At 48.6% G+C, this 14,396-nt stretch overlaps 2 protein-coding genes across 4 annotated transcripts in view; one reads left to right on the top strand and one right to left on the bottom strand.

The window, feature by feature from the left end:
• Nucleotides 1-350: 350 nt before the first annotated feature.
• On the bottom strand, nt 351-7,901 carry LOC119445618 (bifunctional glutamate/proline--tRNA ligase). The gene is made up of 2 exons (XM_037709879.2): nt 4,650-7,901; nt 351-1,870 (listed from the first exon to the last, which is right to left on the bottom strand). Exons 1-2 carry the CDS (start codon nt 7,773-7,775, stop codon nt 416-418), a joined length of 4,581 nt encoding a protein of 1,526 aa, XP_037565807.1. The 5' UTR covers nt 7,776-7,901; the 3' UTR covers nt 351-415.
• A 292-nt stretch (nt 7,902-8,193) lies between these two features.
• Nucleotides 8,194-14,396, top strand: part of LOC119445620 (ribosome maturation protein SBDS) — a 68,561-nt gene continuing 62,358 nt past the window's right edge. Inside the window, exon 1 of one of the 3 annotated variants that reach the window (XM_049663461.1) lies at nt 8,194-8,497. In XM_049663461.1, the coding sequence (XP_049519418.1) occupies nt 8,370-8,497 (128 nt within the window). In that variant the 5' untranslated portion in view covers nt 8,194-8,369. The remainder of the gene's footprint in view (nt 8,498-14,396) is intronic. The other 2 variants (XM_049663460.1, XM_037709880.2) reach the window with 2 other exon arrangements.

Consider the following 14,396-nt stretch of genomic DNA (forward strand, 5'->3'; position numbering starts at 1 on the left):
TGTGACGGGCATGTTTGATGCTGCTGCACGCATTGGAGAGTCGAGAGAAGAGGAGGCAGCCCCCTTCACCTCTTGAGGCTACCCTGGGACCGCACCTCAGGCTGCACGTTAGATCATGTCAGTGGCCGATTCAGTACTTCCGGGGCTACAGATAGACCGCAACCACTTGGTATTCCTTATTTCGAGCACCGCAATCCTAGGACACCGGCAACTTCGCATTCCGTGTCCACCAGATTGCGTAACCACCACGCGAAACCAAAACCGAACCTGCGAACCCACGCTCAGAAGCGGGACGCCATTAACGGCTCACACAAGAAAGCTGTAGAGTGCTCCTACAACGCGACAGCTACAAAAAAACAACAATCTCGTTTATTGTGTCAGATCCTGTTAAATTAAGAAGCGAGATGAGTCCCGATCAATAGCTTCGTCCGAACATCGTGTAGAACGCGGGTTTTCTCGTGCACCCAGGGTTGACGCACTTGTCTCCCTCTTCGATCTTAGCCGGCTGGTCGAACGGGATGCACAGGCTCTTGGCACCCATGGCCGGGGCCCCGGGCTCCGCCTCTCCGCTGTCCTTGGCGCTGTTCTTCTTGATCTCGTCCTCGCAGTCCATGTCGCCGCAGAAGGGGGCCATGATGACGCACTTTTGCTCCAGCTTCTGCAGGAACACGTCCCAGCTCTTGGTGACCGCCTGGAACTTGACCTGGTCCGCCTTGGCCCGATCGTACATCGACTTCTGGATGGTCTCCAGCAGGGTCTTGATGTCCTTGACCGCGCTCGCCGCGCTGTACGTGAGCTTCTCGCCCGTGTCCCTCCGCACGGCCACGAACTGGTTCTGCTGCATGTCCCGCGGACCGATTTCCACCCTGACGGGAACTCCCTTGAGCTCCCAGTGGTTGAACTTCCATCCCGGCGAGTAGTTGTCCCTGTAGTCGCCCTTGCACCGGACGCCCTCCTTGGTGAGCGTGGACTCGAAATCCTGACAGAACTTGATGAGCGCCGCCTTCTGTTCCTCCGTCATGGCGGCCGTGATGCCGCACGGCACGATGACGATCTGGTAGCTGGCCACCCGGGGAGGCAGCACCAGTCCCTGGTTGTCAGCGTGTACCATCACGAGCACGCCTATCGTCCTCGTGGTCAGACCCCACGAGTTCTGGAACGCGAACTTCTTCTCGCGCGTCTCCGGGTCCTCGAACTGGATCTCGAACATCTTGCTGAAGTTCTGGCCAAGGTGATGCGACGTGGCGCCTTGAATGCCGCGACCGCTTGCCGGCACGTAGCCCTCCACGGTCGTCGTGAAGTCGGCGCCGGCGAACTTCTCCTTCTCGGTCTTGCGGCCTCGCACCACCGGAATCGCTAGCAGCTCTTCGTAGACGGCCGTGTAGATGTCGAGGATCTTGTAGACCTCCTCCACGGCCTCCTCCCTGGTCGCGAACGCCGAGTGGCCCTCCTGCCAGAGGAACTCCCTGGTCCGCAAGAACGGCTGCGGGTGCTTGAACTCCCAGCGCACGATGTTGCACCACTGGTTCAGCTGGAGTGGCAGGTCGCGGTGCGACTGGATCCACTTGGCGTACGATGGGTACATGACCGTCTCGCTCGTCGGCCGGATGGCGATGGGCTCGGCCAGGTCGCTGTTGCCGGACTTGGTGACCCAGGCGACCTCGGGGGCGAAGTCCGCCACGTGCGTCTTTTCCCGCTCCAGGGCCTGAGCAGACACGAACATGGGGAAGTAACAGTTCTGGACGCCTATGACTTTGATCCTCGAGTCGAGGAATTCCTTGATGTTCTCCCAGATGCTGTAGGCCCACGGGCGCAAGATGTAGCAACCGCTCACGTCGTAGTACTCGATCATTTCAGCCTTTGTGATGACCTGGGTTATTGAAAAAGAAAAGAGGAGCGCCGCGAAGTTCTCAATATTTGCACTAATTTTATCTGACTCTATCTGCTATCTTCAAAATAGCAGTAATTCATGAGTGTCATCTTAAACGCTGGTCTATGCGTAGCAGTGTGTGCCATATTAAACAGCTGAAATGGACAAAGGGCAGGCACAATATAAACAGAAATATCTAATGATTTTTTGCTGTTTCAGTTTGGAAAACTTGTTAAAAGGCACATTTGACAGGCGTCTTGAACATGCAAGGTGAATCTATCACAAGAACTAATTGTCTTACAGTATAGCACGGTTAGCACAGTATCGACGTATACAAAAAAAAAAAAACTAAGAGAGAGACACAATCTGCAATACCAATGGTGACAAGCATCACCAAAGCTCTCTTTTTAGCCAAGATCATGCAGGATATTTATTGCAGTGACAATGTATACACTTATCTGCTAGCATAAAAAGCAATGCTATATTTGTTATGAACGTCTATGCTAGATATCCTTTTCAAAGATAGGAGCCATGCAACACAAAAATATTTCAAGCCTGTTATGGTTGGTCAGTGTCACAAGATGCTGTCATCAGTTCTGCTCTTGTCAGATATTCCTCAGGTATTCCAGTAGACATCTATGCTAATGTGTCTCCACTATGCCAGTACTCTTTTATTTCCACATTTCTCAATCATTCTGACTTGCAAGTTAAGCAATGTGGAACATACCTATTCAAGTGTCTGTTTAATACTCATTGCACCACTCAGGGATCCTTCATCACGTAAAGTCAGGTCACAATGAAATCACTAGATTAGCACCAAGAAACACTGTGATGCTTAAAGGAATACTGACATGAAACTTTTTACTTCTCATTTTCTTGCATTAAGTACAGGTCCAAACACTCTAAACCATAGAAAAAATACTGGCACTTGTCAGAGCACCCTGATTAACTGGCTATAATACCTTTTTACTCGTGTAAGGCTTGTCACCGTGTAAGGCCCACACCCCACATAGGAGTGCGAAAGTTGGGGAAGAAAGTTTCACTAAGCGTCACATGCATACTCGCATACTGGTTAATGACCGCAAGCCACTACAAGATGACACTAGCCCGTGTCCGAAAAATAAGCCACCGACTGTAAATGCGTTAATAGTTGGCCACCAGGGGTTGCATTTTATTTGCATAGCAGTTTGAGTGCAGTTCGGGGCTTCAGTGAGTAGCGCCTGCTCGTGTAAGGCCTGTACTCAATAAAAATTGTAAAAGAAAAAGTGCGGGACTTACACGAGTGAATACAGTACTTGTTTCGACATGCAAGTTTTGGTTTTAAAACACAGGAGGTGGCCACGTCATGACAGCATGATACATTGGCTCACTCTGTTACTGCTGCACTGGAGCTTAGTCAGAATAAATGCGCACAGGACTCTTATCTTTTTTATCAGCAGCGTCATTGTATGCAACTTTAATGATATACAATGTCTGAAAATTTCGCTCTGTCCCATGACATAACGGTAACGTTGATGACACTAGGCCTAGCATTCGAAAATCAACTTTAGTGTCAAGTATCTCATAAGTACTTCTCAACATTAAGACTTGTTAAGCATCACCTTTACATGAGCTATAAGCGTGTGGTAGAGTTTCTACAACTTTAGAAATATGGAACGGTACTCGATTAAATTACTACACATGCAACATACCTGCACTGTTTACACATCTTTATAGGCCAGAGTTGTGCCTGAATTCAACAGCTTTTTATCTCATGTCCCCTCTTTTAACATCAACTTAAGTATGCCCACCTCTCATATAAGCCACCCAAAAAATAACTTTCTCCAAAAAACCTGAACATATATAGTCAGCTCACAGATATCGCTAAAGCACACTGATCTGTCATTAAAATGGTGAATTATATTAAATAAATTCGATTTCCTTTATTTTCTTTGATTTAGCTATTCATTATGTGGCAGTGGGTGTAGCCCCATTCCTGGCCAATCTTCCATAATGGGCATGTCTTACTACAATTGCAACATAAAACTGCTCAAAGCAACAGTCATTCTACAGCAATAAAAAGACATCACTAATAAACAGAGCTTTGCTTCATATTGATTCTTCCGTGTGTGTTGCATCTGCATACAATATCAACGGGACTAGATTCAAGAGGTATCAGAAGAAAATCATACGGAAGAAAAAGACATGAACATTTAATGTAAACTTGAGAAAAAAGAAATAAACATGAAAAGTAATCAATGTAAACATGCATATATGTAAATATGTACAGTCGCGATCAAAAGTTTGGAGACCAAAGGTGCCGGGATTTTAATTTTTGTTTCGCAGCCTGGGCATTCCGGCTGAAATCAAGTATGCAACCGTACGTGCGCTTGTTTGGCCAATACAATGCATTAAACCAATTCCACGCTTGAATATATTTAAATTTTTTGCTGGTACCATGGTCTCCAATGTTTGATCGCGACTGTACATACATGTGTTGATGTGTCGGTTACTAAATTATGTATGCTGAGGAACGCTTACAAAGATATCAACCCAACATTGGTTCTGCCGAAATTTGGGGAGAAGTACAGAAATGCCCCAAAATACTAGAAAACACTCACTATCTTCCAATAATGAAAGGCAGTTTTCGGCCTGATTAGTAAAAATTAAATTTTTACCAATCAGTGACCACATGCCTACAAAATGAGACGGAATGCAAACCTCCACTGGGACAGCTTATTCAACAGCAATGACCAAAGGAACATAAATGCCAGTTGTGAAACTGCATGGCATGCCGTACCTGTGAGTACCAGTCTGGAAGGTTCTCTTCCTTCTTGGCTTCCAGTCCAAGACGTGTGACCTTCTTGGGACCGTCCTGCGGTGTGGGAGTGCTTTCCTTCGACGCCGATTTCTTGGCCTTTTCTGCTTGCTTGGGCTTGTCTGCTTTTTTACCCTTGTCACCTTGATCCTTTTGCTTTTCCTGGGATGACAATTTTGTGCCGCTACTTGACGACTGCTCTGCCGCTGCTGGCTTCCACTCCTGGCCTGTAGCGGCCTTGTAATCTGCCTTCAACTGGAGCAGGGTCTTTACCTCGGGGTCAATGACGTCTTTGGCAGCCTTGCTAGCCTTGAGGGCCCTGATCTTGTCCCCTTGTGCCTGAATCTTTTTGTCCAGTTCTTGTGCACCTCCGATCGCTGCTGAAATGTCACCGGTGCCGGACGCCGGAGGCACAGTCGGGTTGCCAGGCTTCCATTCATTTCCAGTGGCTGCCTTGTACTCTGCCTTCAGCCTCAGCAACTCCTTTATTTCAGGCTCCAGTGCCTCCTTTGATGCTTTCTCTGCCTTCAACTTCCTGACCTTGTCTCCCTGTGCCTGGATGCTTCTGTCCAGGTCGGTTACAGAAGTGGAGTTTTGTGCAGGAGGGGCATTGTGCGGGTTACCTGGTTTTGCGGCAGGTGCTGCCGAAGTTGGCTGCCAGTCCTTGCCGCTAAGCTTCTTGAATTCGGCTTTTAGTGACAGCAGCACCTGAACTTTGGCGTCAATTTCCGGCTTCTGCGCTTTGCTCGCCTTTAGCTGCCTGACTTCATTTCCAACATCCTGTATCCTGCTGCCCAGTTCCTCCAGCTGTTTAGACTGCGCGACCACAGGCTTGCTGTCTTCGACTGGAGACTTTTCGGATGCCTTGCCCTTGGTTCGTTGCTGCTGTTCCTTCAGGCTCTCTCGTGCATCATAAAACTTCTGGACCACTTCTGGAAGTGTTGACGTTGACTGTGTTCCGTCAGGAATGTGGAAAAGCACTAAGGGTCCCTCCACGCTTGTGTGTCGTGCCGCTTCTGGATCGTATGGCTGGTCACAAATGAAAAAGCCTTTCCTTTGGATTTGGACGATGTCGTATTTTTTGAGGTTCGCCAGAAGAGGATCACCCAGCATGGGCACCTCAAGGCGGGTATTCTTTCTCACAAAATCTTTGAAGTCATCGTCTTTGCCTAACACTTGCTTGGACAGAATGTGATCAAAGAAGACGCACTTGCAGGGAACCAATGGTGCTGAAGGTGTCTTTGCAAGCCATGTGACCTTGAGTGTATTTTTATAGTTCTTGTCATCAAGATTTGGCTCTGCTACAATTTTGGTTACTTTTCCCTGAGCACCCTTGTCTACACTTTTGATTTTCAAGTTTCCCAGTCCGATGAAAGTGACGTTATCACCAGCCTTCATGGCCTGAGCATCAACCTGGTCAACGAGCAACTGCGGTGCCACAACAACTTCACGCTGTCCGAGAGCTGGGTTCTTAGGATGAACTGCAACCTGTAGCCTCTCTTCTTTCAAACCTGGCACATCAACTACCACAACGTCTTGTTCCTCCACGGCTGTGTGCCGAGGAGCCACCGGGTCAATCACCTTCTTGTTGAATGCCCAGATTTTGTCCCAGTCCATCATCACAACAGACCTGGACGACCCCTGAGCAATGATGAACTGTTTCAGACCTTCTACCGTCATGCCTCTGCGAAGAACTCCACGTACAGTGGGCATGCGCGGATCATCCCAACCGTCCACAATCTTGTTTTCGACAAACCACGTAAGCTTTCTCTTTGAGAGCACCGTGTTCATCATGTTGAGCCTTGAGTATTCGTAGATATGCGGCTTCCTCATACCTAGACTGTCAAGAACCCAGAAGAACTGCTCATCTCTGTCATGGTACTCGGTAGTCCTTAGAGCATGAGTCACGCCTTCGACGCTATCGACGACTGGGCACGCAAAGTCATACGTGGGGTATACCTTGTACTTGCTCCCTGTCCGCGGATGGTCCATGATTTTGCACCGATACAAGGCAGGATCCCTCATGCAACCGTTGTTTGAATTCATGTCAATCTTGGCCCTGACGCAGCACTTGAGCCCCCGCTCGCTGCCTTTCTTCATTTCCTCCCAGAGCTTCAGGTTTTGCTCGACTGTATTGGCCCTGTTCTTCGACTCGACCCTCTGCTCACGCTCGGCCTTCATCGTCTCCGCGTCGGTGTCATCGACGTAGGCAAGGCCCTTCCTGAGCAGCTCCTCGCACTTTTGAAGCAAGAGCTCGAAATAGTCCGACGTGAACGTGAAGCGATCGGGAGTGATCTCGAGCTTCTTGACGTCGTCCAGGATCACTTTCTCGAAGTCCTCCTTCTCCTTCTCCGGATTGGTGTCGTCGAAACGCATGATGAGCTTGCCCTTGAAGGCCTGCTGGTAGTACTGGTTAAGCAGGGCCGCCTTGGCGTGACCCACGTGCAGGTAGCCGCTCGCCTCGGGAGGGAAGCGGACCACCACTTTGCCCATCTCGGCTCCCGGGAGATCGACGAACTTGCCTTCCTCCTTGCTGATCTTGCTGCCGGCGTCCGCAGAAGCCGTCACCGCCTTGGGTTGCTCGCGCGCGGCGACATCGGCCGGCAGGCTGGCGACGACGTCTTTCACGTTGGGCTGCTCCGCGATGAAGCGGTACCAGCGGGAGACGTTCTGCGGGCATCTCTGCGCGGCCAGCGCCGTGTGCCACGCCGGGTTCCCGTAGAGAGCCTCCCAGACGGCGATGTCGGCTAGCGTGACCGCCCGACCCACGAGGTAGGTGACCGAACCGAGAGCCTTGTCGAGGCATCCCAGCGCATGGGCGAAACCGGCATCGGCGGCGCGAGACAGGCGCGCGGCTGCGAATTCGATCCAGTGGTCGACCTCGGTGCGTTCGAGAACGGTGTTGCCGTACAGCTGGCCGTCGGGAGCCGCACGGGCCAGGTAGCGCGAGATGAGCGCGGACGATCCGAATGACTTGCCGCCGTCGAGCTGCAAGCACGTACTGTTGTTCCAGTCCACGTTGACAAGGACGGCCGGCTTGACGTACGCGGCAGTGATGAGGGCACCCACGGGGGGCTCTGTTTTGCTGCAGCTTAGCTTGAGCTGCATCTTGGAACGCGATGCGCCGCCTGTCACAACCAGAAAAGCCGTACTGTCCCGACTCCTGAGCGCAAACTCAGCGGAGCGGATGCGGTGCGTTGCACCACGCAGTCACGGATTGCCGAGAAAGGAACACTTGAATGAAAACTTTCTTTAACTTTCGCTTCCTGGTGTAAGCGAGCAGGGGCCGCCACTAAGCAATCGAAGGAATCGAGTGTGCGAGACCGTTTCATGTAAGTTCTCGCAAAAATTACCTTAACAACTTTTTCAACATTAGGTTATAAATTGTATATTGTTAAGTGGTTGGACGCTTTTTGCGACATCGTGCTTTATTTAACGCGTACCCACGCGGATCTCACTAACTCACCAAGGGCTCTGAAACGCGAGTTTAGAAAGTCCAATCGACATCGTAGTCACCGTTTCTCGTCTGCGTCGTATTTGGTGCTTGCACACATTGGTTTGCATTACGGCAAGAAGGAGTGCAGAATTTTGGCACATTTGCGAGCAAGTTTTTGAGTAACAGCTCTTAGTCATACACTCGCTGTACACAGTAGCGCGATAATATTCCATTTAAAGCGGTCGTTTATCAGTTAACGTTCCAAAATGTCGATATTTACGCCCACTAACCAGATACGGTTGACCAACGTTGCCATAGTGCGCATGAAGAAATGCGGCAAGCGCTTCGAGATCGCTTGCTACAAGAACAAGGTTGTGGCTTGGAGGAACAACGTGTAAGTTTGGTTTCTCCTCTTTTGTCTGTAAGCGACGACCGCCATGATCAGTTACTGCGCAGAAAGTGCGCAGGTACGGTCTAAATTTTGCGGCCGCCCATACGAACGCGGGGCAGTTGCGTTCAGTGACGGAGTTCGGGCACGGAATACGTGTACGTTTGGAACGCGGGGCTTGGTGGAGCAGTTACGTTCAGAGACGCAGTTTGGGCACGGAATGCGTGTACTTTTGGAACGCGGGACAGTTACGTACAGTGGCGCAGTTCAGCGCGGAATACGTGTACGTTTGGTTTCTTTTTTGTCCATAGGCGGTGTTCGCACAGGCCGCCGTCTATGGGAAGGTAGAAAAGGAAATGAAATGGTGGGAATTCACCAAGGATTGAAGCAAGGATGCCCTCTGTCACCACTGTTCACGCTTTACGTCAAGGGTATAGAAAGACGACTGGAAAACAGCGAATTAGGTTTTGATTTATCCTACACGCGTAATGGACAAATGGTGCAACAGAAGGTCCCTGGACTGATGTACGCTGACGACATTGTGCTACTAGCGGACAATAAAAAAGATTTACAAATACTTGCGAATATCTGTGGGAATGCAGCGACAAATGTAGGCCTTAAGTTTACCACAGAGAAATCAGGAATTATGATCTTTAATGAACACACGAGTGACTTCGTGGTATCAATTCAACAGAAAGTAATACCCATAGTGAAGTAATATAAGTACCTCGGCGTACACATAAATGAAGGACAGAATTACTCAAGCAACCACCAAGATAATCTGAAAATAAAGGGGAAGCGGAAGGGGGGGGGGGGGGGGGGGGCAGCAATAATGAAACACAGCACTGTGGGGCCACAATAAGTATGAGATGGTGCGTGGAATCTGGAAAGGAGTAATGGTGCCAGCGCTAACATTCGCAAATGCCATTATATGCTTAAAATCGGATATATTTGCGGGTTTGGAAGTTAACCAAAGATCAGTAGGCAGGTTGGCTTTGGGAGCCCACGGTAATACCACAAATGAGGCAGTGCAGGGTGACATAGGGTTGGGCCTCTTTTGAAGTCAGAGAAGCACAGAGCAAAATTAGTTTTGAAGAAAGGCTCAGAAACATGGATGAAAACCAATGGGCGGCTAAAGTGCACAAGTATCTCTACATGAAAAGCATGGACACAGAATGGAGGAAGAGGTCAAGGAAGTTGACAACCAAGTACAGGATAATTGAAACTGTAAATAGACAACCAGGAGTCATCAGAAAGAAAGTGAGAGAAATAGAGACCGTGAATTGGATGCAAAGAATGGAAACAAAAAGGACAATGGAGATTTACAAGAATGAGAAGAAAGAAATGAGAAGGGAAAATCTGTACGATAACACAAAGGGCAGTGCCTTGCTATTTGAGGCTCGAGCCAGTTGGCTAAGGACGAAAACATATCGGAACAAATATTCGGAACTAGATGAGACGTGTATGCTGCAGTAAAGATCCAGAAACCACTCAGCACATCCTGATGGAATGCGACGGGATCCACCCAGCGAGAACCGTAGGTAACGTGGAAGGAAACATAACAGATCAGCCGTAGAGATCAGCAAGAGACGATTAGAGTACTGGTGGAAAAAAAGCAGGGAAAAGATGGATACGACCTAATCTCTTAAAATCATAGGCAGCGGTACAAGGTAAATTTTTTAAAAAGAAAAATAATAATGAGAGGTATACAAAAGTGCTAGATAAATAACATGTATAGTATACCTGATTAAATCAAGCAGGCTAGGTGACTATTTGTCGCCACCCCGTTTTAAAGGGGATGCCAATTATCATCATCACCTGTTTGCGTGAAATGACATGAAGCAACATTAGCGAGCTGTGATTCATAAAGCGTCGTATGTCGAGATGGGCTCTTGTTCTTTTTTTTTTTTTTTTTGCCACTGTCAGATGCATGAGACGGGCGGAGGCGTCGTGTTGTGACGCCTGCATGAGGTTCAAGTCTCGTCAGCAGGCTTTGCCTGTACAGTTTATAGGAATTAAAGGTCGAAACAAAAAAAAGTGCCGCTGTTTCACCAGAAAGGCGAAGCATCAATTGCGATAGCAAATTAGTAGAGAGCTATACGGAGTAAGGATAGTAGTTTCCTCAGCTGGGGGTATAAACTTGGACATGCAGCAGCACCAGCAACGCGCAGAACTGTTGTCAACGCCGTCGGCGTTTCACTAGCGTTCGCAGCGCACGGCATAGGGATGGTCAATTAATGTTTTTATTCGATTAATGATTAATCATTCATCATTTTATCCTTTAATCGTTTTCGATGCAGGGTTTTTCATCAAATAATCGAAATTTTTGCCGGGCACATTAAAATGGTTGAAACACAGTTATTTACTTTTCTAGGGCCCTATTTTAATGCTTGAGAGTGGAACCAAGGTTGAAATAAAAGTGTGTGAAGTTTAATCTTTAATTTGTTAAAGACTAAATAGAGTTCGCACTATTGGCCTTTGAAAATATAAACATATGTTATAAAATGGCCCTTAGAGCAGCATTAAATAAGATAAATGGCACTGTACAATACAGTTAAACAATAAATAAGAAAAATGGCAGAAGGGAAAGGTGAAGTCCAACTAAAATATGCAAGGAAATGCAATATGCACAGGGGAAAAGAAAATTACTGGAGTGAGGCGGAAGTCAACACGTGTGACGCTGGATATCAGAGGCCATCCAATTCGTAGTGCAACTAGTGTTCGTTTCCTGGGTGTCATAGACAGGAAGCCACTGTGGCGACACGTGTTTGAAAATGTTGTGGCTGCAACAGTCCAAAAGCTCAACCCACTTTGTCGCTTGGCAGGTGTACGTTGGGGAAACAATCCAATGTCCATGCTTACACTGAACGCTGCATTGATAACAAGCCGCATTCTCTATCAGCTGCCACTCATATCACCATCACCGAGTCAATTCGAGCGCTTGGAGGCAGTATATAGAAAGGGACTTTGCTTGGCGATGGGAGTTCCTCAGGAAACTTCATACAAGGTTACTAATGAAGCAGTCTCTTCCACTCCACCTTTTGGTATCTCAGGCCTTGTTCATGCAGTTATTAAGGCTGGGCAAGTCCCCTGTAGGCACGGCGCTTCTCCGGCGGCTAAGAACAAGAACTCGCTCCCATTTCCATACAGCGCTGAACACCTTTCGATTTTTAGGTTTGGAATGGCCTAAACGGAGTAGTCTCGACCCACCATGGTCTTTTTCGGACGTTACCTGCATCCTCAATGTATCCCGGCTACCAGCGAAACGCACCATTCCAACTGCCAAAGCCGAGTTCCTTGTACTGTACCCTCGAGCACAGGCATTTGGCATACCCTCCCTTGATCTATCATGGTCTGGCCGCCTGGATCGCATAGTTTCGTCTACAACAGTACAAAGCAACGCAATTGCCGCAGCCTTGCGAAAACTACGGGCCTATTCCGCACGAGATATCGTGGTGCTGATGGACTCAAAGTCGGCATTACAACGATTACATCTTGGCCTACATCAAGAGAAGTTTACGAGGTAATCTCTAGCACAGATCAAAGATCTAATGCGCAAGTAATTTAACATAAAATTTCTATAGATCGCATCCCACGTAGGAATTGAAGCAAACGAAAAAGCTGACTCTCTTGCACACCTAGCGCTGACATGTGTCCCAAAAGTGAGAGCGCCAAGCATTTTTCAGAACTCCAGGGATGCAATCCGTAATCACTTTAGGGCGATCCACAAGACTCCACACCAAATCTGTGTGATCCATGGACTTATTCGCGAGGGAGCAACACATCAGAACCGACTCCGCATGCCCAGCTTGGTCATTCAAGACTGGACATTGCGCTTCCCCACTCTGTGCCTTCTGTAGTGATATTGACTACATTGATAATTTGATTGGCTGTGCTCACAATTCTACACAGAAAGAAACGCGATGGTCAACAGCCTGCAAAACAGTGGTCTTTCGCACAGGACCTTTGAAGATGTGTTTTGCCGCGGGCCCTCTTTGAAGAGGGCCCGCGGCAATGAGGAAGAGAGTGCAACGAGTGCTGATCGCCTTCCTGTGAACACGGGGCTCATCGACACCTGGTCACACACCCTCGATCTCAACTCATAGGAGGCTCGGGTGGAACAATTGCCGCCTATTTATGCCAGGCTAACCCCGCCTGCTGCAACACCACTGCCACCCCCAAAATCATGGTGTAGGATTTTAAGCCACATGCTCTTTTCTACAGAGTGAAGGAATGTCGGTAAATTCCTCGTTGGCATAACCGCGCTCCCCTCGGCGTAACTGCGCTCCGTGCATGTGCGCAGTACGTCGGACAGACATTCTCGCGCCTGCGGCGCTCGTGCTGTATCAGCCATGCCAGATAATACCTTTCTCGTGCTTTACGGCACTCCACCTTCAAAATAGCATCACTGATTTTCCCGGGGGAGCAGTAAGGGCTGTAGTAGAGTCCGGGCCTGCTCTCCTGTAGTAGTATCTTAGCTCGTGCCAGTCTTTTCGTTTAAGTGCTCTCCCATGACTTTTCAAAAGCATTTTCTTTGAATTAAAATGTTTTGAAAAGTCACAGACAGCAGCATACGAAAAGCCTGGCACGGGCGAAAATACTGCTTCAAGACAACAGGCCCGGTCTCCACTATGGCCCCTACTGCTCCCCCAGGAAAATCAGTGGCGCGAGAAAGGTATAATCCGGCATGACTGATACAGCACAAGCACCACTGGCGTGAGAAAGTCCATCCGACGTGCCACGCCCGTGCTAGGAGAATAGGTGACGCCAACGAGGAATCTACCGGAATGTCAAGTGGCAGGGATGTTTGGGTGAAACCAACACCTTATTTGAATGGCCGCACAACCAGCATGCAAGAATAGACGTTCGGAAGCTACAGATTTGCTGGAATTGACATGACTTCGTTATGGTCAAATACGTGCTCCAAACCGACGCCCATGCTGTGCCACGTCTTTAGTGGACTGGGAGTGACATCACGATCAATGACTGGGTTGCTATAGTATGCCTTGAATTGCGAGGGCATTTCAAGCCTCGGGCTTTGGGTGCCATGGTGGCGTGTGCAGTGTGGATGAAGAGAGGGGAAGCATTTGGCTCGGTATCACTTGGGGCTCGGAAAAAACAGTCGTCAGTCACTCTACATACCATAGCCGCACAGTCACTCCTCATGCTCCGCCATTCTACTACGATTTCAACATTTTCGTGCAACTGCTTTCAAACTCTAAAACGATTAATCGAACATGTCTAATTGATTAAGTCTATTAAATGAAAGGTGGACGTCGATGAAGATTAATCGTCTTGCTGGACACTTCTAATTCATTAATCATTTATGCATATTACCAACCTGTTGCCGGTGCCTCTGGCGGCGGCTCAAACATTTTTGATGAGATCAGAACGGGACACTCGTCGAGCATCGTCAGATGTCTTTACCACCTTCTCGCCTCGCAACCTTTTTATATAAATACGCATTTGGTGCCGCAGCTAAACGTCGCCTCCCCTCCCTCCCGTCCCCCCACGGCTTCTCGCGCGACGGAAGAAGTCTCGCTTGCTCTCCGCTGTGCGTTCGCTCCCCGTGAACACGTGCGGCGACGATTGCATCGCTGTTGGACTTTATACCGAACCTCACGGCGACGCCGACGGCAGAAATCCGCTTGGAGTGTCCCTATAATTGCTCTCGCAATTATCCTTGAGTACACTACAATGCTCCTAATGACAGCGATAAGTCTGTACACACGAGCAACTGCGCTTTTAACGAATACGTGCGTTTGTGCAGCTAGCTAAATTTTCAAGTGGCACGTGCCCAATTTGACATAAGCTTTCTTAATAAGACAGATATGTAGGTGCTTGTGGGTGTACAATTGCTTGCAAGTGATTATGCAAGTCCATGGGCAGCTGTTAATACAGGTTA

This window comes from Dermacentor silvarum, chromosome 3 (genome assembly GCF_013339745.2).
Source record: "Dermacentor silvarum isolate Dsil-2018 chromosome 3, BIME_Dsil_1.4, whole genome shotgun sequence".
In the NCBI taxonomy this organism is placed as follows: domain Eukaryota; kingdom Metazoa; phylum Arthropoda; class Arachnida; order Ixodida; family Ixodidae; genus Dermacentor; species Dermacentor silvarum.

Bases quoted from the DNA above. Each gene is read 5' to 3' on its own strand.
- LOC119445618 (XM_037709879.2), bottom strand. From the start codon at position 7,775: ATGCAGCTCAAGCTAAGCTGCAGCAAAACAGAGCCCCCCGTGGGTGCC. The intron at 1,871-4,649 runs GTACGGCATGCC...TCAATAACCCAG, and splicing joins TTCCAGACTGGTACTCACAG to GTCATCACAAAGGCTGAAAT.